General features: G+C 46.2%; 1 protein-coding gene across 8 annotated transcripts in view; it reads right to left on the reverse strand.

Moving 5' to 3' along the window:
* The window catches only part of AKAP13 (A-kinase anchoring protein 13), a 336,674-nt gene that overhangs the window by 181,882 nt on the left and 127,093 nt on the right, over positions 1-27,699 (reverse strand). For 7 of the 8 annotated variants that reach the window (XM_047862510.1, XM_047862509.1, XM_047862506.1 and 4 more), the window contains exons 4-5: positions 13,780-14,076; positions 5,115-5,298 (exon numbers count right to left, since the gene is read on the reverse strand). In XM_047862510.1, coding sequence (XP_047718466.1) covers positions 5,115-5,298; positions 13,780-14,076 — 481 coding nt within the window. Of the gene's footprint in view, positions 1-4,925; positions 5,030-5,114; positions 5,299-13,779; positions 14,077-27,699 lie in introns of those variants that run through there. The other variant, XM_047862511.1, reaches the window with a different exon arrangement.

A 27,699-nucleotide genomic window follows, 5' to 3' on the forward strand; every position in this document is an offset into this window, starting at 1 on the left:
TGAAACTCTGAAGCTCGCTCTCAGGGCAAATGAAGCATTTCAACACTTTCATGTCAATGCTCCAGAGTTTAAATTCTCCACAGGAGTCATCTTCCTGGAAGGGTGGCAACAATGGAAACGATCCCACGTCCATCTGGGGCTCCCTGTTCTGTCACCCAGAGGCATCACATCACAGCATCGGGCAGAGGACCAAACTAATTTTTTTTTGTTTTTAAAACAAGTGCTATCTATTACACGAGAGAATAACTTCAAATCTAATCAAACAGGAACAACCAAATGATGCCCGGAATTACCCTCCAGACTTTGACAGAAACTTCTTAACGTTATGAAAAACTGATACGAGTCTAGAAGTAATGGAAAACCAAGGAAAAGGGCAATAACATTCTTTCAGTCACTGTGTCACACTCTTCATGCATTCCTTCATTTCTTCCTCACGGCAACGCACACTGGCCCTTCAGGAGGGTAAGCGGATCACCCAAGATCATCCAGCTTCACAGAGGCAGACCCTGGGTTCAAGGCCAGCCTGCCTCCATACAAATTCTGCCCACCTATCTGCCAACTTCAATTCACAGGGAACTCCAATAAGTATCGCAAAAAAAGATACTGTAGGTAGACCAATCGACTGGAATCAGAGTCTCACTGATGAGTCAGCTATCGCTTTACTGACTATGTGACTGTGTACGAAGCTTTCACACAGAGCACCTCAGGGTCTAACACAGTATCTGCACAAAGCTGGTGACACAGACCAATAAGTATTATCTGAGGGATGAGAAACTCAGCACGGGTAGGTGACTAACCACTTTCTTTCAAGTCACCCAGGCTACTAAGTGGGGAAGCTTCGTTTTTTTTTTTTTTTAATTTTTTTTTTTTTAACGTTTATTTATTTTTGAGACAGAGAGAGACAGAGCATGAATGGGGGAGGGTCACAGAGAGAAGGAGACACAGAATCTGAAACAGGCTCCAGGCTCTGAGCTGTCAGCACAGAGCCCGACGCGGGGCTTGAACCCACGGACCGTGAGATCATGACCTGAGCCGAAGTCGGACGCTCAACCGACTGAGCCACCCAGGCGCCCCGGGAAGCTTCGTTTTTAATTAAGCTCTTCGTTCCTCAGCGACTCCACTAAACCATACTGTCTTCTCTTAAAGCCAAAGTAAAGTATTCACAGCCCCTGTATTTGCTCCAAGCAATAACCATAATCTGTGTGACAAACCCGGATTCCTCACACAGCATATGCCAGGCGCTTGGCTTTACTTCCAAGAGATAGAAATTATTATCCTTGTCTCTTTTTAAGTGGATGTAGAAACTGAGGCTCAGAGAGGAAAGTTCCTTACTGCGCCCAAAGAAACACAGCTACAAATGGCAGAGCCAAAATGCAAACTCAGGTTGGACTCCAAAGTCTGCACGCTTGGCCACCACCGGGAGCCGCCTCCTGGTCTCCGCCCTTTCCCTCCCCCGAGATCAATCCAGGTCTCCAGACGCTTCTGTGTTGTGTATGATGTGTCCGATAGCACCCGGCCCTCCCATTCTTTCTGGAGGACTCCAATGCAATACCCATCCGACACCATCACCTCACAGCTCTAGCTACACGAAGAGCCTCAATGCTTGGCTTGTCTCCCTCTTCTACCCATCATCATGAATCAGGGCACCTGGGGTGGGGCGCTCAGCTAACTTCTGCCCAAAATGGGGGAGACAACTTTGCATCGACCTAACAGCCACGGCAGGCCGAGGTGAGGGTTCTTCTCAGGCAAGGCTGGTAACATTTTGTTTAAAGCGAACTTTCAGATCAAAAACACACCCGTATTCATCATGTCAGATCAAAATATAAGCGAAAATAAAAGAGCAGTAAGTCCACCAAACCTCTCCCTTCCCTGTCACTGAACTTGGTGAAAGTTAACAATGATGGATTATAGAAAAGGGAAACTACCAAAAATGTCCCAAGAGTCACCACTATCTGCCGGGATTCAGTATCAATTTCAAGAGTTCTCTACAGACATGGGTCTTATTTAGATAATCTCTCTACTTCCAAGCACAACAGAATCGATTTTCACACAAAAGTAAATCTGTTTATCAAAATGGATTATCAAAATAAGCCTCGGACACATAAACACAAAAAGAACTTGGACCCTCATCGACACAATGTCCTCCTACCCACCCACCCCCACCACCCCGCAAAAAAAACAGGGTAAGCAGCAAGGAATGAAAACAAAAAATTTATTTTGGGAGACATATAAAAAGAGTTAAATAAACTTGAATTTTCAGTTAAGACTGGCATGCAAATAGTTATTTTGTTAAGTGTAAAATGTATGTACCCCTCCCTCGATTTCATATTATTTTTTAAAAATTTTTAAATTTTTTGAGAGAGAGAGCGCATACGTGACAGCTGGGGGAGGGGTAGAAAGAAAGAGAGGGGGACAGAGGAGCCAAAGCGGGCTCTGTGCTGACAGCAGCAAGCCCTGACGAGGGGCTCGAACTCACAAACTGTGAAATCATGACCTGAGCCAAGGTCAGATGCTTAACTGACTGAGCCACCCAGGCGCCCCTCAATTTCAGATTAACTGAAAACAGAGACTAAAAAGAAACAGGTCTCTATGGAAAAATTTAATTTAAAAAGAGGAGGGGCTGGGGCACCTGGGTGGCTCAGTAAATTAATAAGCATCTGCCTCTTGGTTTTGGCTTGGGTCATGATCTCACATGTGGGTTCGAGCTCCGTGTCAGGCTCTGTGCTTAACAGTGTGGAGCCTGCTTGGGATTTTCTCTCTCCCTTTCTCCCACTTGTGTGCACACACACATGCGCACGCTCTCTCTCTCAAGATAAATAAATAAACTTCAAAAAGGCGGGGGCCGGGGGTGCTTGGGAACATCCAAGTCTAAAAATTTTAGTGAAGTATTATCATACAGTGGAACAATTCGTAGCTTTTCACAAACCTCTGAGTCTCACAAACTCCTCGCTCAGAAACACACGTGCACAAAGTGTTGCCTATAATTTCAAAGGCTGTGGACCTAGAGAAGCCTATTCTTGGGCCCCCTGTTCAGAATCCTAGGAGTGGCAGGGATGTCGGATGGCTTCTTAGGAGATCTGGCTTCTAGTTTTGGCCCAGCCACCTTGTCACCCTGATCTAGTCACTGCCTCTCCAGATCTCAGTTTCCTCCTCATCCATGAACAATGATTCATCCTGACTCTAGGGTCGAAATTCTAGCAAAGTCTACTAACGTCAAGTAAGATTCAGAGATTTAGCAAAAATCACCTCCTTGCCATTTTTTTTTCAACGTTTATTTATTTTTGGCACAGAGAGAGACAGAGCATGAACGGGGGAGGGGCAGAGAGAGAGGGAGACACAGAATCGGAAACAGGCTCCAGGCTCTGAGCCATCAGCCCAGAGCCTGACGCGGGGCTCGAACTCCTGGACCGCGAGATCGTGACCTGGCTGAAGTCGGACGCTTAACCGACTGCGCCACCCAGGCGCCCCTCCTTGCCATTTTTTAATTGCTAATTTTAATCTCCTACTGCGGTCCTGTATTTGAAAACTTTCCCAGTTGGCTTTCCCTTCAAAAGGAGGTAAGTGGCTTCTGCACATGGAACAGAGCTAGTGCTATAAAGCAAGCCAAAAAATCTTCTCCCAGAACACACACTCCCATTTCCTTAAAGCCCTGCTGCAATAGGTCTTGTGACAGCCTCGCCCAGCCCAGCGTATAATAAAGCTGCTGCGATCACTTTATTTCCCCATCTGGACAGCCATCCCTAACCAGCCCCGCTTCCCTACAAGCCCTCGGAGCGACACGACCACATTTAGAGGAACTGCATTCCGGCTCCACTACAAGTTATACAGAGTTCATTGTTTCAACTCCTGGAGCCAGGCTTCTCTTCCTGAGGCCGTGAGGCAAACAGCAGAAGCAATCTAATCACTGGCCAGATGGAAAGTACGATGGAACGGGAACAGGTCCCTCCCTGGAATCCGGTCCCAGGGCAGCTCAGGTATCCAGAGCTCACTTGAGATGACGCCCCTCCTACGGTCATGGTATCTGAGGCACCCATTAGAAAGTATCTGAAAAGAACCTTCTGTCTGGCTTGACTGGAAAAGTTACCGACTGGGCAGGTAAAGTAAACAAACATACAAACAAACGGAAAACAAACGGAAAACCTGTTGATCTAACAGTAAGTAACACTACGTTCTGAAATCTCTCCTTGACCCTTCCAGTCCTCCTCCCTCCAAAAAGCTACAAATGATGAAAAATAAAAGCAACTACAGTAAGCCTAACATGAGCACAGTATCAGAGAATTTGGGAGTACCCACTTAACTTACAAGGATCCCTCGATTACCAAAGAACATAAATCCCAACGGGGTTTCTTCTTGTTCAGATTGTGTGGCCAAAAAGAGGTGATGACCACAGAATGATAAAAGTGATGTATTAAACAAGACCAGCTTCCAATGGGAAAGGTTGGCTGCCGTCATGCATTTCTGTCTCTATTTATACAAGAAATAGAGTTCTTCAAATGTTCTAACAACCCTCCTTCAAAGGGCTCTCTAAAGAGAATGCCTAACAACAGAACGTCCAGACACGCAGGATTTCCTCCTCAATGTTTCCAGGACAACTCAGTTGCTTTTTCCTGCTCGTCAGATGAAGAGACCACGGCTCTTGATTTTACTCATAGAAATTAAATTCAAACCAAAACTCCGTGGTTCAGCATATTTTCTGCGTGCACTTATGCAATTAAAATACTTGTTTCTAATGAACTCTTCCGAGTCTTGAAGACATAACAGAAAGAAACGTATGGGAGACAACTTTCTTCTTGTACTAAACTGGGATCAACTACATACACAGTAACGGAATGCCAGCCCACAGATGAGACCCACTCGGCGTTTTCAGTGAAACCGAAGAGGCGAGAAGCAGGGAGGCAGGGAGAGAAAACGCTGAGACCACTTACGTCTGTTCTCTCTCAGGCAGTGAGGCGGTTAGCAGGAGCGAGCTGAAGAGCCTCCAGCAGAAGGCCAGGCCCGGAGCTGAGGGTTTCATTCGTGGCAGAGTCGAGGGGAGATGCCAAGTGGGCGGCCCTGCCGGGGGGGGGGGGGGGGGCGGGGCTGGTGCGGAGGGGAAGGAAGGGGGGAGAACTTACTCGGTTAGAAGCTGGTGCAGCTGGTGATAGCCCCGCTCCAGGGCCAGGCTCACAGGTGTCGCCCCTTCCTGGTTGTGGATGCTGAGGGCCCCGCGGCCACCGGGCTTCTGCAGCAGGAACCACGTCAACCTCAGCAGGCCCAGCCGCACGGCAAAATGCATCAACGTCTCCCGGGGGCCGCCGTCTGTGCGTGGGGGGAGCAAATGAGAATCAGCGGGGAGAACGTGAACACACAAAGCAAATGAAAAGAAAGACGAGTTGCGTGAACACCACAGCCTCCAAAGACCTAGGATCCTAAAGTCAAACCACAACGTACACGGTGTCATCGCAGCCGGGTACAACCAGCTCTCAAGGAAGACGGAACGAAGCCGGAAAACAGTGTGACAGGCAAAGTCTCCAGGAGAACCAGGCCATTTCTATGTTCTGACTGAACACGTTCGTGCAATCAATTTATACGGGTAACTTAACACGTGTGGTTTCTTTCCTTAAACGAGAGAAAGTGCCGCCTCATAACACGGGGACCCAAGAGGGGGAACAGCTGTTGGGGCTTAGATGGGTGTACCAGGAGGTGCAGTTACTTAAAGGAAAAAACACCCAGACGGGAGCTGGCTAAACACTAAAAACAGGTTCTGCTTGTTAAGTACACACAGGTCTTTTTATTCCCCCACATTAAGGGCAAATCAAATTGCAGGCACTGCCAGCTTTGTTTTGTTGTGTTTAATGAAAGAAAGAAATGCATCTCCAGGCATAATAAGAAAGACTCATTCTCGGATAATGTGCTAGCAAGTTCAGAAACGCGCTCGGGCTTCCTGCACTTGAAGCAAAGGCTCCTCTCGGGTACAGTGAGTCACGTCGAAGGTGGGAGGATGAGGAAGGCTCTGGAGTCCAGCAAATCTGGGTTCAAACTGCCCTCTGCCAGATGGCCATCTGCCATCTGTGTGACTGTGTCACACATCGGATGTGTTACACATCCGTGTAACCTGTGTCAGCTTCATCTCTGCACCCCCGCCTTCACCTGGCCCCCAGGGTGGCCGTAACAAAAGGGCAGAGGTGGAGGAACGCGGGACAGAGACTGACCACACGAAATCCTCAGTGCTAGCTTCCTTCCCTTCCTCTGCTCTCTCCTTCTGGACTTCAGGTTACATTCCGGGTTCACTAACACAACACTCTCTCCTCCTCAGGTCTCCTGTGCACAGCCTGGGAGGAGAGCTAGGGCCACCACCCCATGGGCTGCGCGACACTCACCTCCAGGGGGCACCACTCAGGCCCTGGGGTGTGAATGGTGCCCACGAGTTGTGCCTGCCCTCTTCTACTCATTTTCCATGGCTCCCTCAGGTCTTGACTTCCCCACAGGCATTCCCAGACTCCTTGGACCCCAGTGTTTTCTCCTGACCCTGAAGACCTCCATGCTCCTTAAGTGAAGAGCAGTTAAGAATGAACTGTCTTTGAGGCACCTGGCTTAAGCGTCCGACTTTGGCTCAGGTCATGATCGCATGGTTTGTGAGTTTGAGCCCCACGTGGGGCTCTGTGCTGACAGCTCAGAGCCTGGAGCCTGCTCCAGATTCTGTGTCTCCCTCTCTCTCTGCCCCTCCCCTGCTCTTACTCTCTCTCAAAAATAAGTAAACATTAAAAAAAATATTTTTTAATAAAAAAACTTGAAAAAAAAAAAAAAGAATGACCAGTCTTTGAACCTGTGATTTTACACTGAACCTCTCTGGTTTCCAATGTCCCATGCATATTAGTCGAGTCTCCCTACTGCCAAGTAAATTTTCTTAGATGCAAAAGCCATCTTTCATATTTTACGTTTTTCCTACAGAACTACACATACTGATTCAAGAATTCATAGAGTGTTCAGCAGAGGCACGTGGCTGGAAAGAGTTCATTACCGCAGAAGAAACCTGCATGTGCAGGTGATAATCAACACCTCAGAGCAGGTGGCAGGCCCAGACACAAGGGCAAAAAGAAGCTTCACAGAAGCTCAAATATCACCACCTGACTTGTGCCTCACAGCGGTTCACAAGCACTCTGCTGTCCTGGTCAAAACCAAAGAGCTAATAAGGCATCGACCAGGAACTATGTGACTTTTTAGAGACTGGTTCACCTGGCCTTGCTGGGCAATACTACACCCTCATCCTTTCTGATGCCTGATGTGCTGAGGCAGTTCAGTATCTCCAAGTCCCAACAACAAAGCCACGCACCTGCTCCAGCTCCCCGGATCGCATCCTAAGGTCCTAAGCAGCGGATGCCACGTGTACCTGTAGGTTGCCCCTTTCTGGAATCAACAAGAGGTGTATCACGTGGTCAGGACCCACAAGGTGCCGTGCTCTGGGCTAAGTACATTGTGTATGAATGCCTTTCACCCTCACGATAACCCCGTGAGGTCTCGTTATCCTCAGTTTACAGACAAAGACAGATTAACAACTTGCCCAAGAGAATCAGCAAGATTTGAAAATTCCTCTGTCGAGTCTAGGAACCACTTATCCTCTCCATTACTCCACCCTCTTTTTGTAAAAACCCAGCCACCACGCAAGCGAGCTAAGGGTGTGGTCTACAAAATCACCTTTTCGTGTTTTCCTCCAATAGATAAAAATTTTTACCCAACTTATCTTTTGTTACTGTTCTCATTCCTTTCGTCTAAGCTTCAACCCCAGAGCATGTACAATTCAGGATCCATCTCTATTCTCTACTATTCTGTATTTTTTGCCTCTCATGATCCTTTGTCCTTGTCTTCTGTACTCTGAGAGTTACTCAACTTTGCTTTTCAGATCCTTAACTGCATTTCCTGTGAGGTCAACAGAGTCCTTTGTCCCCAATTTGAATTTAATTATGCTATGGGGTTCTGGATGTCCCTGTGTCTTTCCAACCAACTCCCTTTTCCGTCTTTGCCCTCACTGTGATGGCTTTTTGCAGATGTAATTAAAGCCCCTAATCAGTTGATTTAATAAGGAAGATTATCCTGGATAATCTGGGTCGGTCTAACTGAATCAGCTGGAAGGCTTTAAAAGCAGGGCTGAAGTGTCCCCCGGAGGTCGGCCTCAGCCTGTGTTCGTGGGGTTCCATCCTGCTCCAGATCTCCCCTTCCTGATTCACTGAGGATGACAGCTTTGGCTCATCGCAGTGGGTTTGAGCTTGTCCAAGATCTTCTCCTCTATTCCTGCCCTAACGAATCTTGGGCTTGCTTAACAGAGCCCCCACAATCATGTAAGCCACGCCCTACAATAAATCTTAACTGGATACTTCTCCCACCGGTTCTGATTCTGTGGTGGAACCCTGATCGAGGGGCTTCCGGCATAGAAGTAGATACTCTCTCAACTTATTTTCTCTGTGCTGCTTCCTTCTCTAATTTCGTAATAGGTCTGCCCTCTTTGAGCTTTTAAAGAACAAATGGGAACTCTCTTCTAAATTCTTCTTTGGCTTCTTAAAGAAAACTATACTCCGGGAGCCTTCCATCTGGATATTCATGATGCTTCTCCGGTTCCTTTAGGCTGTTAATTCACTTAATGCACCACAGGCCGGATGGCTGGCTTTCCCGTTTAACCATGCTCAGATGGAAAAATCCCTATGGAGGTCCAGCGTGTACCCACAGAGAAGGTAGTAGAAAAGGTCTTCAGTCCCTCTTGCTATCTACTTACATTTGCTGGAATCCCCTCCCACACCCATTTCCTCTGATCTGCAGAGAAAGCTGGTGGGCCTAGTACGCATTCAGCCACGGTGCGACTTTTTCACACGGTCAGATTTTCCCACGAAGCAAAATGTTCCAGATTCGGGGAACAATATAGTGATCCAAGACTGCACTGTATTTTTCCTTCCCCATCAATCCACCTGAAGGCTCTGCTCACAGTACTCTGAATCCGTATCTATGAGAACCCGAATCCCCAGTCTTTTCTGATGTTCTGTGCTGCCTCTTCAGTAAACTGCAGCACGATGCAGGGGCTGGAAGTCCACACTCCACGGGGAAGGAAACAGAAGGCCAGTGTGAGAGACGGGCTTTTACAAAAACGACACTGTAACCTTGTCACTGAATCAAGCTTTGAGAGGCAACAAAACTGCCGGAGCCAAAAGTCCTGCCACGAGGAACCGCCTGTCCTGGAGTCAACAGGTGTTAACCCTCTGCCAAGAAAAAAAAAATCCCTTGGTGGTCTTTTAAAATTTTTATTGTCTCTTTTAGCAGCTATGATAAAGCTGTTCAGAGGCTGTGGGAGCTGAGACACCGGACAGTGAAGGCTGAGGTTCTGGTGACTAACATCAGATCTAGAGAATGGAGAACCCTCAGGTGGTCCCGTGCAGTCTTTTTTTAAAACCTGCCTAATCCTTCTCTCCATCCAGATTCCCACCCGCAAAGATGATCAGATGTTTTCATTTAGTGATACAATCCTGTGACTAAGTAAGGACGAAGATTTCCCCCAAGATTTTCCCCAGAGTGGTTCTCCTCCCATTCTTCAGAGCTAGTTTCAGCAGCCCCCCCTGTGCAGCCTGGGGTCAGGCTGGGAGGGTCCTCCGGATGAAAACCACCTCCATTCACCACGCCCATTAACCAACGAGGCACTGAAGAGGCACTGAAGAGCCGAGACAGGAACTGAGACTTGGCAACTCAGACGGAAGATCTCCTAACCCCACCATTCCCCCTCCACCCAAACGCGTCCTTGTCACTCGAGTTTAAGGCAGAGCTAAGGCCAAAGGTACAGTGTGGAAGTTGCTGTATGCAACCAGGGACAGGAGAACTAAAATGGACAAACTCCCCTATGCTCATGCCTGAAAGGGAGATGAACTTGAGAAATCAGTAAAAGCTGGGGTGCCTGGGCGGCTCGGTTGGTTAAGCGTCTGACTGTGCTGAGTGCGCGGAGCCTGCTTCAGATTCTCTCTCTCTGCCCCTCCCCTGTTCATACTCTCACTCTCTCTCAAAATAAGTAAAATAAAAACAAAATTAAATTCAAAAAAAAAAAAAAGAAAGAAGCAAAAGCAAAACTAAGTCTCATTCTCCTTCAAAGAACCTTTCTTTCTGGAGCTGTCCTGTGGTGGCCTTCGATAGGTCACGTTATTGTGCCCCACGGGGCCCCTCGATGTTCTGTCTCTAAAAGGTCACCAGGTATTGGTCATGCTAAATTCAACATGAGTCGCTTACAAGCCAATACACGCTCTCCCCATAGGTCTTCCTCCGTGTTACAGGTAAAGAAACGGGGAGGCAGAGATGAAGTATTTTGCACGAATTTTTGCAGTGAAGCCAGGATGTTAACTAAGGGGAGTCCACTGCCCGTGCGCGTCGCATTTCACAGCATCAAGTCTACAGCCAAGAGTTCTCCACGCCATGCTCATGCCTGCTGTGCAGGGAGACCAAGAAGCCCCGAACTCATGTAAACTGCTTCAGGTACACATCTAAATGCTCTTATTCCGGAGGAGAAACCCAAGCTATTTTCAAAGGAGTCACTGACCTGAAAAAAGTTAAAAAGCACTGTGTCTGAACAAGGAGTGGGAGGGGATCTTACATGACCCCTTTGTTCAAATATCAGGCTGAACAACTTGTAAATATCCTGGCTTTCAACAGCAAGTAGTCCTGTTACATAACAAGGGGCCCTATTTACCTTATTCTCCCAGGGGACAAGCTGGCTTCGCACCTTCTTCTTTTAAGAACCTTTGTGATTCATTCACGTGAGCACAATGTTCCTTTACATCCGTCCCTCAGCAGCAAGCAGGTACCTCTTAACTCATGCTACACAGCCCTTAGAGCACCCAGGATTTGTAGATTCTAATCCACAATGAATTGAACTCCAGCTGCAGAATGTGAATCCAGCACTTGAAATCAGGTTCCTGATCCCAGTTGTTGACTTAAAGGCAGGTCTATCAGGTTCCTTGCATGCATTTCACCTTGCAAAGTATGTATCTAACTTATTCAATTTCTTATGTTCTTTGAATTACTTGTAATTTATGTATAATGAAATTCACTTTTTTGGGGGGAGGCATACAGTTTTCTGAGTTGGAACACACGCATAGATTCTTATAACTACCACCACACCAAGATATAAAACCATTCCAACAGCCAAAGAATTCCCTCATGACACTCGTTTGCAGTCAGACCTATCCCCACTCCTAGCCCCTGGCAGCTACTGATCTATTTTCTGTCTCTGTAATTTGCCCTTTTCAGAATATCCTAAAAGTAGAATCACCCCATAAGCGACCTTTGGAAATGGATTTGTTTTACTTAGCAAAATATGTTCAGGTTGTTGCATCTGATCCCCCAACAATTTGCCCCCTTTATTTTTTTTTTTTATTTTATACCCCCCTTTTTGTTGCTGAGTAGTGTTCCACTATATGGATGTATCACTATTGGTTTATATACTCACCTAATGAGGGAAATCTGGGTTCTCTGAAGTTTTGAGGGATTATAAATAACGCTGCCATAGGTATATCTGTGCAAAGACTTTTTTGAGTAAATGTAAGTTTTCATTCTCAAGGATAAGTAGCCAAATGTGGAATTGCTGAGTCATATAGTAAATGTACATTGGACTGCCGAACTAGTTTCTAGGGCAGCTATATCATTTTGCATTGCCACGAGCAACGTATGAGATGTTCTAAACCCTTGCCAGCTTTTTAATTTGCCAGGATTTTTAATTTTATCCTTTCTAATGGGTGTGTAATGGTACCTTATTGCAGTTTTAATGCACTTCCCTAAGTGTTCAAACTTTGCTAGCACTGTTAAGCAATTTTGTGCAACAGAAACTGAAGAAGCACATGGCAAGTCCACAAAAATATTAAAGCTGGCCAGTTCCCTATCAAAGACAAGGAAGCTAAGGTCCAGAGAGGGGAAGTGACAGGCCTCAAGTTTCAGACTGTGCTTTTTCTAACAGTTCTTTTTAAAAAATCATGGTAATATGAACAAACTCTCCAATCCCTGTAACTTCTTTAAATAAGACAAAACCAAACGATAAAAACACCATTAAGCCCCACAAATAACTAATGCAATCCCATCCCGATACTGATCTGTAAATGGCCAAGCAGAACTCCCACACAGATACAGAACAGCAGGGGCTAGAGGTGTTGAGGCCTCAAGATGAGGTTTCTGAAAAGGTGCTCATGCTCCATATGATGGCAAACATTCTGATCTTTAGATCTTAGCAGTGCAGAGGCTCCTTGGTCAATATACCAATTAGAAAAAGCAAAAGCAAAGGATAAATGCTTTCTTCCTTGATTTGGTTTTTGAGGGCATGAGCTTTCTTTTTTGTCTTCCTGAGGCAGGCCTGCACTGGCAGTATGCGGACAGTAAGCCCCTGACAATAAGGGACACCACTGCTGCAGCCGGTCACAGGACGGAAGAGAACAGAAGCCGGCAAATACCTCTCCAGAGGGAGGGAGAATACACGTATCTGGCGAGTGAGTGTGTGGGAGCAGGCACTGGGCAGGGCCCTGAACCAGAACCCGCTGGGCGGTATGGCTCAGGCTCTGCTCACTGGCAGGGAGGGTGACTTCTGGTCTGCTCACCCTACATAATACGATAATCAGAGCTGGGTGGCCACTGAGGGGCAGTCCTGTGATCGTCCAGCTCTTTCAGAGAGAAAGTAGAAAGATAAGGAAACCCTCCTGGCAGATCGGTAATCCAAGACAGCCTTGATCAGTAGCAAAGCACACACACACTGTGATCTCTAGCTGCAGAACTCCTAAACCTTCCCAACTTGATGTGAACTCAGGAGGGAACGAGGGTGATGTTTATTGGACCCCAAGCATATACTGTTTCATCTAAATGTGTACACAGGGGCGCCCGGGTGGCTCAGTCAGCTAAGCAGCTGACTCTTGATTTCACCTCAGGTCATGATCTCGCAGTTCCTGAGTTTGAACCCCACACTGGGCTTTGTGCTGACAGCTCAGAGCCTGGAGCCTGCTTTGGATCCTCTGTCCCCCTCTCTCTGCCCCTCCCCAAATTGCATGCTCTCTCTCTTTCAAAAATAAATAAATGTTTAAAAAATTTTTAAATAAATACGTACGTAAAATCATGACATCTGGTAGATGCCATGCACCACCACATGATGATTCTGCAGGGAAACCCGTCTGAGTAAGAGGAACGTGCACAGTTACTACATCAGAGCTTTTTTAAAAAGTGGAGCCCTTCCTTCAATGAACTCTTCTACGGAGAGCCAGTAGATGAAAGAAGTTAAGAGGTAAATTGCTCTGGATAAAGAAGCCCAGACAGCTCTGGTGCTCCGCCCTAGCCCCCGCCCCAATCCCCCATCTTTTCTTTCCTCTCCAACTCCACAGAGTCTCTAGAAAACGTCAGGAGACAACAAATGAAAACCCTGTCTTTAGTAATTAAATACCCAAAGGATGACAAGAAGTTATTCTGCTACGGTCCTTGCGAAGGATGGGTCACTTTCTCCACGCAGAACACACATGGACCCCAGACCCGCAGCAAGGTCACCCTCGTGCCACCCCTGCTGTAAATGGGAACTGAAAACAGCCACAGTAAAGCTCCGGCCCGCTCAGGGCATTTCTCTGCAAGAACAGGTTTACCGGCTCCACTGAAGGATGGAGGGAGAAGAGACGCCCTCGAGGCCACAACTGCAGGACGCATCCAGCCGCTGTGGAAGGCTTGAGGGCAATGACTGTAGGGAAGCAGCCGCCATTAAGACCCTCAGTCTTCCCAAATGTGTCTGTGTTCTTGGTGTGTTTAAGTTCTTACCATGAGACGTCTGATCTGTCCCCAGCACATTCCACTCCGCTGGCAGCTTCAGGTGTCTGAATGCCAGGGCAACCTTCTCATCAAGGGAATTCACATCCCCAGACGGGGGTCCTGACCGGTCGAGGAAACGGGTGAAGTTCAGGGCCTGCTGGTTGCCGGCGCTGGCGGCCAGGAACTGGGCTGCGTCGTACGCCTCATCCTGGACGAACCGGAAGTCTTGCTCGGCCACCACGAACACGGGAAGGCCGTCCTTGGAAGCACACAGCTGCACCCGCACGGTCTCACAGCAGTCGTGACCTGAAGAAAACACGTGTGGCAGAGAAGACAGTATGAGAGCCTTCCCACTGCAAGGAAGACACCGCTGGGTCCTCTCTGCTCCTCCTGCACGAGACCCAAGTTCTCCTTCCTAAAAGAAACGCCTCCTTCCTCGGGGTTCTGACAGCAATCTTCCAAACTCCTGTACGCTCCATTTCTGGCTCGTTTTGTGAACTGTTATTTGCAACTATCAGTCAATTTCCTTACCACCAGCAAACAGCTCTGTACCCTAGATGTACCCCCTAGAGCATAATGTCGGGCACTGAACAGTCACTGAGGATCTCGGTATGTTCTGAATTATGGCTGGTCGACTTGAACAGAGGAAAGGACGAAAGCTGAAGGATCTTACGAGGCCAAGCAGGTCTGATACCAACCGAATGCAAGTAGATCTGGAAACGCAACAGGGAGAAAGCCGCGCAGGAGGCTACATGGGAGGAATTTCACACATTCCCCAGCGCTTGCCCTATTACCACCACAACACAATCAGTCAAATGATGGAGCACTTTGAAAAGTACAAAACAACTTGATCTCATTTCACTATTATTAGCACTTCAGGGCCTACGAAGTAACTTCTCTCAGATACACTCTTCCCTGTACTGTAATGACATCAACCAAATCGCCTGGTTCACACAGGGATGATGCAATGCTGTGGCCAGAAGCCCAGCTCAGGGCAAGAAGCACGCCAGAGACTGGTGCCCACCGTCCAGACCTCATGAGCTGCCACAGACACGCCACCCCAGAGCGCTCAGCTCCAGCAAGATCAGAGAGGTCTGACCACACTGTTTCTGTGGGTAAGGCCCTCCTGGAGAATCAGACTCTCTGCTGGACTTTCAGCCTCACAGAATTAAGTATGTACGACACGCAGAATATAATCACTGAAACACACTGTTTTCCCTCAACGTCCAAACACTGATCTCCACTGGCAAGAAGTACGCTCCTAACATTATCATTTTTCTCCCCTAAAATGTCTTTCTTATGAGAAAAACGGAAATGAAAATGGAGTCAGGTGTTTCTGCTCCATGAGTGATGCCACCTTGTGCTTCTCCTGACCAACCACAGGCACCTGCACACCCACAGTGTCCCTGCAGCCTCTCACACGCACTGCTTTTCCACAGTGGGAGCAAAGCCAAGGGAAGCCCTCCACTCGGTCCACAGGTGTGACTTTCCACACTGTGGCCACGGACCAGTAGAGGCTTCAGATGTGCACAGAACTAAGCTTTCTGCTGCTTTTGAAGGAGAAAACAGTCGGGGCACCTGGGGGGCTCAGTCGGTTAAGCATCCGACTTTGGCTCAGGTCACGATCTCAGAGCTCGTGAGTTTGAGCCCCGCGTTGGGCTCTGTGCTGACAGCTCAGAGCCTGGAACCTGCTTCAGATTCTGTGTCTCCCTTTCTCTGGCCTTCCCCCATTCATGTGCTCTCTCTCCCTCTCTCTCAAAAATAAATAAACATGAAGAAAAAAAAGAGAGAAAACAGTAATTGTTTTTCCCATGTGAACAATGAGAATAATAAGTAAATTGATTTTCCACATATTACTCCGCAGGGGCCTCCTTAAGCCCTTTAACCTCATGACTAAAGAAATCTCTCACTGCTGTGTAATTTTAGGGCGGTAACAAGTTTCACGAACCAAGTACCTACTCTACGCCAGGCACCAGACACGGCATTTTCTCTACATGACAAGTTTATGAGGGATGTACTATCCTCATGTGACAGATGACAAAAACAAGATTTCAAGAAACAATCTGACCAAGGTCACACAGATATTAAGAAGCAGAATCCATTATTCAAATCTGATGCCAAGGGATGTGGCCTATTATATCTGATGCAAGAGTTTGTCCCCGCCTGTGAGGAGCCTGATACTTGAATGACAGGCCTGTATCATGGCTAAGCAAGAATAGCAGGCGCATTAGCCGCTGAGATCAGTGTCCACATAAACACAAAACTCCACCAGGTACACCTGCTGCCTTCCGAGCTGAATTCTTTATACCAAGGCCATAGGAAACAGGAGAATCGTCTGCCTGGGGATGTGTGCGTGTGTGTGTGCACACCCGTGTGTGTGTGGACACCCACATGTGTATTTCAATTCAATACATATGCTGAATCTATACATTCAACATATGAAATGAAAATCAGAAAAAAAAAAAAAAACCTTTCTTTGAAGAGCAGCCAACCTAACGATATAAAACAACAATGTCAACAGAAACAAGTCCACTGACTCAGGTAGGAAGTTGGGGGAATTTTCTGGGGGAAAGCGTATCTTTCCAACGGTTCCAGTGCATCCAACAGCTGGCGATGCCCCGAGCCCAGGGCACTGTGGTTACGAGGTGGACACAAGTAAGGTGAGGGTGTCAGCCCCTCCAGAGGTGTGCAGTCTATAAGGGGAATCAAACACGTGGCAGGGAACTGCAAAGGAAGTCTGAAGGGCGCGGGTTCTGGAAGACACTCGCACAGTGCAACTGGTAGGAGAGGAACAACACGTTTCGCGTGGGCAAGAGCAGGAAGACTTCACGAAGGAGGCGGCCGTTCGGAAGGACCTTTTGGACAGGTACCCCGCTCTCGGCTCTGCAAGCCCGGGGTCCTCCAGGAGAGCCCTCAGCACCCGGATGGCCGGTGCCCATCTTCTCTTACCTAACAGACACTTCTACAATACTTGCTATGTGCTCGACTCTCTTCTCTGTGCTTTCCAAGTAACAGTTCACGTACTCCTCATAGCAACCCTATGTGGTAGATACTATTATTATACCCACTGACCAGATGCAGAAACCAAGGCACAAAAATATTAAGTAATCTGGCCAAGGTTATAAAGCTCCTCGGTGGCAGAATTAGAATTTGAGCCCACTTTCTGGCTCTAGAGTCTGCCCTTCTCCCAAGTTTCTGAGTACAAGAAGACTGGAAGGGTACCATGGAAGAATCAGCAGGAAAGGAATAAAAACGCCAGAGACAATCTTAAGCCGTGTGACCTCAGATCACCTCTGCTTCTCCAGACCTCAACTTCTTCATTCACAGCACGAGGGAGTGGCCCCTACAGGCCCCAAGGTTTCCCCAGAGTTATGGCCTGTAGATGTTAACAGGTGGATGGAAGGTGGACAGGCAGAGAAAGTTAGCAAGAGATTCCAAGAAGAGAGAAGAGTTTGAAAACCATAAAAATGGAAGCAGAAGTTAAGTTCAAGGGATGGAAATTACAGTTTCGAGAGGATATTAATTTGATCACATCTGGATGCTTAGTGACAGCACAGACCTGGGTTCAAACCTATTTTCCTTACTTTTTAGCTATGTGTCCTGAGGTAAATGACAATGTCTTTAATACTATTAAATCTAGACAGTCTTCAGGGCGCCTGAGTGGCTCAGTGGGCTAAGTGTCCAACCCTTGATTTCGGCTCAGGTCACGATCTCAGAGTTATGAGACTGAGCCCCATGTTGGGCTCTATGCTGAGTATGGAGCCTGCATGGGATTCTCTCTCTCCTGCTCTCTCTCTCTCTCTCTCTCTCTGCCCCTCCCCCACTCATGCTCTGTCTCTCAAAATAAATAAGTAAACTTTAAAAATCTAGACAGTCTCTTGGTCTTATAAGCAAAGAGCTATAATTTAGAAGAGTTTTCTCAAATTCTTCAATACCATAACCAACCCAAAATGACATCATACCTAACCTAGATTCATTTTCAATTAAATAAGATAGATGTAACACTACGTATTTCAGTCGGAAGAATTACTTTAAAGAACAGTGTGGTTCTCATTCATGAACCTCACCAATAATTATAGCATTTTCGACATATCCAGGATTAAGCTAATCTATACACTCCTCACAGCCCCTTGAGGTACATATGAATAACTGCCAATAAACACTAAAATCACAAGTTTCAAAGTTCAATGACGAAAATGTGAATGATTTGGGATCCAAACTGAATTCTGCCTTCAAAACTTAATCTTGCTTACAAGTGATCTTATACTAACTTAATAGACACTACCCAGATGAACAATCCTTATTTGTTCTTACCGGTTTCCTTCCTCAAGCCTGTGCCAGGGTGAGAAATCCAAGCCTGAACCAGAAAGGGAGTTACAACGCCACAGACGCTAAATAGCGTCCACCGCCCCGTAAACGCTCCTTCTGTCCAGACACAGAGTTCACACCATGTTCCCGGCCTTCAACTACACACACACACACACACACACACACACACACACACACACACACGCACTCTCATGCCCACAGAAGAGGGTTTGCCTGAGTGCAAAAAAGCCACGGTGAAGCGACAACCTCACTCAGAACTGTGGAAGCACACAAGGGCAAAGTGTTCAGAAATCTAACTGGAACTGCTAAACCACTGGTTTGCTCGGCTGGCAGAGGCTGGGGAGACCCAGAAGGCAGTCCACGAGTGTGCGTGTGCGCACACACGTGTTTACTGGCAACTTTCTGCTGCTTTGGCGGAAGAAATCTGTTGGAAGGTGGTGGGTGGATGGGTGAACTACTGGCAGCCGTGCGTACACATTTTTGTGTAAAATAAAAGCGTGTCTCAGGGGAGGCAGAACATCAGAAAAGGCCATGAAACAGAAACCCAGGAGCAACTATCTGATTGTTCGCTTGACATTTTCCCTTCAGACATGAACTCACAATCTGAAGGACACTATGAATCATCCTGAGTAAAATGTGCCAGAAATCTGCAATTTGTTTGGTATGATTATAGGCTTCTTTTTCAAGGAGTAAAAGAGGAGTGGAGGGCTGAGGGTGTCCTGGATCAGCCTTTATTAATAACTTAAGAGTACACTGGGAGAGCCACTACCGCCCAAAAACAAAGCGTCTCACCCTGCTGTCTGGAAACCCACCGCACAAGGCTGGCCAGCTACGCTCTCACATTAGTGTTTCCTATTATGCTCCAGTGGTTCTCAAGACTTGTTTTAAGTTTATTTATTTTTATTTTGAGACACACAGAGAGAAGGAGAACGTGAGCAGGGGAGAGGCAGAGAAAACATCTCAAGCAGGCTGCATGCTGCCAGTGCAGAGCCTGATGCGGGGCTCGAACCCAGGAACCGTGAGATCATGACCTGAGCCGAAGTAAAGAGTGGGACGCTTAACTGACTGAGCCACCCAGGCACCCCTCTCATTTTTTAAGCCCTTATAGCCTTTCAGATAAAGCATTTGGGGCAAAAAACCCCTAACATGTTAAAAAACAAAGGTTAGGGGCACGTGGGTGGCTCAGTCGGTTGGGTGTCCGGCTTTGGCTCAGGTCATGATCTCAGTTCATGAGTTTGAGCCCTGTGTCAGGCTGTCTGCTGTCAGCTCAGAGCCCACTTCAGATATTCTGCCCCACCCCACCCCTGCCACTCACTCATGTACTCTCTCTCAAAAATAAACATTTAAAAACCAACAAAGTTTATACAATACAGACCAGCAATAAAACAATCCCCGCTATGCATGCACGCACACACGCACACACACACGAAACATCTTATTGCCATAAATTAGCTCTAGAGACACGACTATCTGCAGGGGCCTTTGTGCACACAAAATAAAAGTATTAACGATGCCCACACCTACACTGAAAAGACACGGGGATGGGAAACCACTTTCAACTTGATATAATCGTCACAATTTAACTTCTTTCTACATAAAAAAAAAGATGCCGCAGAAAGATGAGTAGTGGGGTTTTCAGCTACTGCCATGATGTTTTTCTCCTTCCACTCAATTTCCTGGTAACAAAGAAGGAAAATAAGAATCACAAGTCTTTTTAAAAAGGGAAGTTCTGAGAAATTTACTAAGCTTCTCCTGAAGGAAGCAACCCCAGAGAATTTAAAGAGGGGAAGAAGAGCGACAAACTGGTAAAGAAACACGGCCTGAGCTTCAATTCCGTTTCTTTTTTTAATTTTTTTTTTAACGTTTATTTTTGAGACAGAGAGAGACAGAGCATGAACAGGGGAGGGTCCGAGAGGCAGGGAGACACAGAATCCCAAACAGGCTCCAGGCTCCGAGCGGTCAGCACAGAGCCCAACGCGGGGCTCGAACTCACGGACCGCGAGATCATGACCTGAGCCGAAGTCAGACGCTTAACCGACCGAGCCACCCAGGCGCCCCTTCAATTCCATTTCTAAAACCGCCTTCTACATCTACCCCCATGATCAGGTCCAGTTCCTTTATGACGGAAAGCGCACAGTAAATTATGGGGCGGGGGGGGGGGGGGGGGGGGTCGGCCCCTGGCAGACTGAACCAGCGGTCCGGAGGTCTGGAAGTATGCTGGCGAAGGGCTGCCAGGTCAGACGGTATCAGGTGTGCCCTGCCCACCCCACCCCCCCCCACGCTGCGGACGCATTAGGTCACCCCGAAGTAGTCACTCCACCCTGAAGCCCACCACCGCCAACCTTCCAGATTGTTCAGAAACATCAGAGATGGCCACGCACAAGGCACCCGCCCTGAGACAGGCAGGAAAAACTGGTAGTTACTGGGTTTTTTTTAGCTATTAAAAAACGTTCCTGTTTAGGTCACTCAGGAAAAGAAATTCCCCATACTCCACAAAGAGCTTCTGCGGCAAGACCCGGAACTGAAAGTTGCCTTTGGCTCTGCCGAGCTGAAAAGACAGAAGAGGGAGAATGCAGAACAAAAACACAGTAAGGAGCTCCAAGCTGGGAGGCAACAAGGCTAATTAACTGCTAATGCTCCTCTTAAAAGCATCTAATTCCAACCTTTTTCAAGCTGGCAGATCGGGAGGTATGTGTGCTTCTGAGATTGGGAGAGCCTTCCTGCAGCCTCCTTATCACCGTATCACCCATACCCATGGAAACGAAATATTGCTACAGATAAACAACTCTGCTGAAGCATGACCCAAGAATTACTTCATTTCCTATTAAGCTAAAAGTGGCCCACATCCCATCCGGGCCTTCTCTTTTGAGCATGGAACAACTGGGACTTTGTTTTACCAACCATCCCAAAAGGAACCCTGAAGGGCTTGCTGGACCAGCCAAGCCCGGTCCCACCCGGGAGCACGCTCTATGTTCTAAGAGAAGGGCTGCGTTAAGCAGTCAATGGTGGAAAGATACAAAACTATTTCACTATTTCAGTTTGGCAGCGAGGTGTTTAAGAAGCGGTTACGTAGGGATAAAGGAAATTTTCCGTCTTCAGGATGAGGTGGAGCAAGCAAGGCACCGACTCCTAGTGTTTGCTGGTCAAATGGTAGGTGTGCAAATTGGTGTAAGAGAATTTTAGCAGAGTGGGGAAAAAACAGGCAGGAATTTCACCATGTACAGTTCTGGGGGGAAAGGGACTGATTAATGCTAAAATCATGATCTACCATATCCTAGCCTATTATTCTAAGACGGTATTTCTCAGTGTTTCATTTACTGTAACCACCCCCCCCCCCCACCACCACCACTGAAGTCTTTGTAGACGTTTTTCTCTATTTACTTGCCATCTAATGAAACTTTAATGCTACGGATATACCATATATTTGTACACATGTGTCTGTGCTTCTACATAAAGAGTACGATTTTTTGCCCCCCAGGAACCAATTTTCACCTCCTTGGCGGGGACATTGCCTCCCCCACAATGTATGTGGGCGCAGATTCTAGGGCTGTGTCCACAGCTCCAAGGTGATGAAATACACAACTTCCACATAAGCATTACAACCGGGACAGTAGACAACAGAGATTTTTTCCCTTCAAGTAGTTCTGTTTGTTTTTCCAGGATAGCAACTATATATACTGAACTAACATTGGGACAGTAACTTTTTAAAGTTTTTTAAAATTTAGAATTGTACCCGTCTAGAGAAAGCCTTATAGCAGGAACATTTTAGAAGAGGGAGACTGTTAAAAAGTGTCCAATAGAAGGTTACAGATTTCTTGGCCAGAGAGGGAGGGTCCAGCACTCTCCAATTAGGCCGGTTTAAAGCCTACAACTTCTTTCCAAAGGTATAATTTGATTTGGCAACCTTGGACATCAGCTACTAGAGACAGGTTTTGGTTCACAACAAGTGAGAGACACATTGTGTTTTATGTGTAGGACGACTTACTAAGACCTGGGCTATAATCACTGATTTTTAATAAGCCTGAAAGGAATTCTGATCACAGCAAATAGATTTTTTTCCTTTTTATTGTTTTAATGTCAAGTTTACTATATATACTACCTTCCCTTTGAGGAGTGAGAAAGAAAAATACAAGAGCTGAGTCAAATTTTAGGTCAGTGAATGCTTGTAGTTTTCCTGTCTAGTAAGAAACTTTGCCGCAAATTCTAAACGTAAATAGACATGGTGAAAAAAAGATTTCATTTTATGAGAGACCCTGCACCAGAGCCTTTCAGGAAAACAGTATATACAGCATCCACTAAACATCCTGCTCATTTTCTATTCTGAAATCATTGTTTGCTTGGTCTAAATTAACATGTCACTAATAAAAATGAACGCAGTTAGACAGTACTCCATATCCCTCAAGAATTATCTTCCAAGGATACTCAGATTTCTTTACAATACTTAACCAGTCCTGCGTAAGACTTTTAAAGAAAAACCTCAGTTCCATCTCTAAAGGAAAATCAACTTTTAGTTAAGATGGGATTTGGGGTTGGATTTGTTTCATACAAAGAAAAAAGAATGGAGATATTTTTCATTTATTACAAAGGCAATACCTTTTGTCTTTAGAGATGTATTTCCAGATCAGGCTGTATTTCATAGCAAATTATATTCTTAAACCAGAAATTCGTATTTTGCATGTAATATTTTATTACCAACCTTGTCTGCGGCCGCCTGGGTGGCTCAGTCGGGTAAGCATCTGACTCTTGGTTTCGACTCAGGTCATGATGTTACGGTTCGTGGGTTTGAGCCCCGAGTCTGGCTCTGTGCCACCAAAGCGGAGCCTCCTTAGGATTTTCTCTCTCTCTCTCCTCTCTCTCTCTCTCTCTCTGTCTCTCTCTGGCCCTCCCCCACTCACACCTGTTCTCTCTCTCTCAAAATAAATTTTAAAAAACTTTAAAAAAAAAACAGAAAAAAATATATGTTAAAAAATAAAAAATAAAGCCTGTTTGTCTAGTGTTAATTAAGCACTCAGATGGCTTTATTTTCAAAAGAAACAGCATTATTTTCAGTCTTCAAAATATTTTTATTAAAAATTACTATATATGTTTTTGTAACACACTCACTTGTAAAGCATTCAAACAATTCAAAGGCAAATAAAGTAGAAACCAAAGCCTCCACCTAACTGCCCTCTTAGATGTTATTACTTTTACTATACTGTATTTACTTTACGAAAAAAGGGGAATCATCATGTCCACAGCTTTTTGATGGTAGTAAGGCAAGAAAAGATTACTTTAAAATGCCTTTACAGGGGCGCCTGGGTGGCTCAGTCAGTTAAGCGTCCGACTTTGGCTCAGGTCATGATCTCGCGGTCCGTGAGTTCGAGCCCTGCGTCGGGCTCTGTGCTTACTGCTCAGAACCTGGAGCCTGTTTCAGATTCTGTGTCTCCCTCTCTCTGACCCTCCCCCGTTCATGCTCTGTCTCTCCCTGTCTCAAAAATAAATAAAACATTAAAAAAAAATTTTTTTAATGCCTTTACAATTGGGGTGCCTGGCTTAGTCAGTTGAGCATCCAACTTTGGATGCTCAGGTCATGATCTCGCAGTTCGTGGGTTTGAGCCCCGCATTGGGCTCTGTGCTGACAGCTCAGAGCCTGGAGCCCTCTTCGAATTCTGTATCTCCCTCTCTCTCTGCCCCGCCCCTGCTCTGTCTCGCTCTCAAAAATAAAAATAAACATAAAAAAATTTTTTTAATGCCTTTACAACTTATTTACATTTCTGAAAGAGACAGAGACACAGAAAGAGAGAGGCAGGCAGTCACAGTGGGAGAGGGGCAGAGAGAGAGGAAGACACAGAATCTGAAGCAGGCTCCAGGCTCCAAGATGTCAGCACAGAGCCCGATGCAGGGCTCAAACTCATGAACCATGAGATCATGACCTGAGCTGAAGTCAGATGCTCAACCGACTAAGCCACCCAGGTGCCCTAAGCCTTTACAATTTATAATTAAACACACATGTACAATTCATTCTAACCTTTCATTAGAAAACAAACAAAAAAGTGAAAAAACAGAAAAAAAGGGAAATAATTTTCGTATCTGAAGTTAAAGAGCTTTTTTAAAGGAGCCAAGTTAGAAAGGTTTCTTTCTCTCTTCCATCCCCAAATAATGAAAGGTTAGAGACTAACATCAAGTAGTAGCTGCCTTTTGAAGGTCAATCAATCATCTGGTTTTAGTAAAAACTAAAATGTGACAAAACATTGACAGTGAAACATGCAGAGAACTCAAAGAAACATCAGAGCCAGCAATCTGGATGAAACATGACATTAAAAGCAAGAACAAGACACAAAGCTCTTTTTCTTCCCAGAGTGCACCCAACTGACGAGGCCCAGAGGAGCTGGTCCCACACAGGAGCAAAAAGGGTGCACAGACACCCCTCCCAGTAGCCGCTGCTGCATCTGGTAACCAGGATGCACAAAGCAAGCAGACACTTTCCATGAAGAATCCTCACTACTCTGACATTGCCCGCAGCAGACAAGAAACCTGAGGCTGTCAATACAGCTCACTGAGGCTCAGAAATCACCGTAGGTAGATACTGGAAAGAGAACACTGACTCCCGCCCTCAAGCCAAGAATTCAGTTCAAGAAGCCAGATCAAACTCCTTTTGCGTTTTTCAAAAGAAAGGGTGCTGGGGTTGTGTGTGCATGTGTATGTGTGTGTGTACACATGTGTGCACAACCTTTCTAGAAGAGCGGCTTCCAAGAATTGGGATGAATTCAAATACAGTAGAAAAGCGGTTCCAGCAAATGGTAGGGATTACTAACAGCCTTCCTAGCATACACCAACAAAACAGAAATCCACACCCTCATGAAGCTTTGCCTTCAGCAAAGGCAAGTAGAAAATAAGTAACATAAATGAAATATACATGTTAGAAATTGGTAAGTGCAATGGGAAAAAAAAAACAAATCAGAGAAGGGCAAGAGGGAGTCCAGAGGGGAGGCCGCTATATATTTTTATAAGGTGGACAGGGAAGGCCTCGCTGAGAAGGTGATAGCTCAGTAGAGAGCTGAAGGGAGGTAAGGAACAAGTCTAAGATGTCCCTAAAAACCGACTTAAGGCAGTTTAATTCTAGGCTAAAATATTCATGCCATGATATAAACAAGAGATTCAAATCCAACTCAAACCCCAAGATGTCCATCCCTACACGTCCACGAATGACTACAGCAGATGTAGCAGCTGAACGGGAGGAGCTCCTGCATGCTGACCAGAGCAACGGGCTCCATTCAGAAGTCCCCTCTGCTTAAACAGTGAACAGAGCTTCTGAGTCACCAACCGGGGCCTCACTGCTACTGTGCATCCGTATCAAAGGTCCACGGTTAGAGTGCAGCCTGCCATTCCGCCTGGCCTGCTTGTACAAGAGGGTCCTGTAGGGACTCGAAGCCTCTGTCACCTCTGCTGTGCTCGGGCACCTCTTGTCATCATCCTGAGTGAACTCAATGAGGAGAAGACCATGCAGTCCAACTGGAGAGAGAAGGGGACAGGCGGTTGGGCCCGTAGGCCTGACCGGGAACACGGGAGGTGCCACAGACCACAATTTACAGGAGGGGAGAGTTGATTAGTGGAAACTAGAGAAGGCAGGAACTAGGACTCCAGGCCCCATGCAAATGGGTCAGGGATGATTTCTGAGGATTTAAATCAAATTAGGAGAAAGCAGCAGAGTGTAATATCCATTCTGGTTCGCTGGGGTCAGCAGGGTAAGGGTACTCAGAGTCGATAAGTGCACTAAAGGACACCCAGAGATGGATGTGGCTAGAAAAGAGGGGGACTGAGACATGTAAAGAGGTTTAGAGCCAAAGGCAAGGGGGTGTCTGGGTGGTTCAGTCGGTTAAGTATCGACTTCGGCTCAGATCATGATCTCACAGCTCACGGGTTCGAGACCCAAGTCGGACTGTGCTGACAGCTTGGAGCCTGGAGCCTGCTTCGGATTCTGTGTCTCCCTCTCTCTGACCCTCCCCAACTCGTGCTCTCTCTCAAAAATAAACATTAAAAAATTTTTAAAAATGAAGAAGAAGAAGAAGAACAACAACAACAACAACCAAAGGCAAGGGATGAAATGGGAACCAGAGTTCAGGAAGGAAGGTTGGAAATCAGTAAGGGTCTGGAACGAACTTGGAGCTCTGGGCTGTCGTACAAGTACAAGGGGCTTATGAAGCTCAGGAAAATAAGCGTCCATCCTGATGTCAGTGCCTTGCCAGCGAAGGCCCAAGAGCTGCCGGGCATATCCATCTCCCAGGGGATGGACTTTGCTGGTACTTGGGACTGAGGACCACAACTAGGATGCAGGGCTACACCCTTGACACCCCTGACCTTTCTCTTACAGCCACTGGCATCCGCCCCGTATCTATGGACACTCTTTCTTACACGTGCGCCAGTCAGGGACTGACGACTCTCTTTGCTGAGGACTGTTTCTCACACGTGGCAGGTGTTTAGCAATGGTGACACTGGATGGCACCTGCTCCAGAGGGGACCTCAAGTTCCAGATAAGCCTTTCTGACACGATATACATCACAGGAAACAAGATGTTTGGAGCTTTAGGTTACAAAGGAGGATACTTAATACGCTTTAGAGAAGAAATCAGTATCTATCCTGAACTCCTTGTTAAATTTCCAATCCCTAAAAATTTGCAGGGGTGGGGGGCGGGGGGCAGATATTCATAGGAATTGTCAAGAATCTTTAAATTCTGTACTGTATTTTTCAAAACCACTGCTGCCAAGCAGAAAGCTAAATACAGCTTTCAACTGTCATAAACCTCAGTTCTTAACTGTAGGATAATTTCCAGCAGTTGGTGGGTATCAGACATGAAGCTAATTTATATTAAATGGCACAGCAATGAAAAACTGGCAACAGGATCCAATACTGGCAAGACTAGATATTAAAAGCCCTTGGTAAAGTAGTAGTTTTTTTACACCATCTATTTCAACACAGTGGAATCAGTGTTATATAAAAACACTGGGAAAAAGAAACATTTCAGGAAGAACTAGGTCTACTTTATTGTCTAAAGAACAAGTTAACTGTCAACACTTCTTAGGGGATTACCCCTCAATGTGCCCGGTTTTGCATTCTGATGAAAAGTGGTTAATTGTTAACTGTGAAACAAGGTCAGCTAAGGAAATGAGCTCATCTCGGAACACACGTCGGCACACCTTTAGGTACTGTGATAGGTGAAGAGACAGCCATTTTTTCAGCTGTTTCCGGTGGAAGTAGCAAGGACTTTGAGACTTTGTAAAGAATTTTTAATGAGTAAATACTTTCCCCTTTGAATTCTGTTAAACAGTGATTAAACATGGTCCTCGTTCCACCATGAACCATAATTTGGAAAGTTTGGCTTTCATGAAAGATTCTTAGGTCCCTCTTAGATTCTGAGGCCTGTGTTACTTATCATTCTACCTCTGCTTTTGCCCGTGACATTCAGCATCAAATCTGCAGTCACAGCACGGCAGCCACGTTAGAACCTGAATCTTCCACATGTTTTACTTTCCCCCAAACCTCAATACTCTAATAAATTAATATTTTTGCTGAGCCTAATTTTTATCTTTCAATTTATGACACCATTTTATTCTGCTAATTTCT

The sequence above is a fragment of the Prionailurus viverrinus genome, chromosome B3 (genome assembly GCF_022837055.1).
Source record: "Prionailurus viverrinus isolate Anna chromosome B3, UM_Priviv_1.0, whole genome shotgun sequence".
NCBI classification, from domain to species: domain Eukaryota; kingdom Metazoa; phylum Chordata; class Mammalia; order Carnivora; family Felidae; genus Prionailurus; species Prionailurus viverrinus.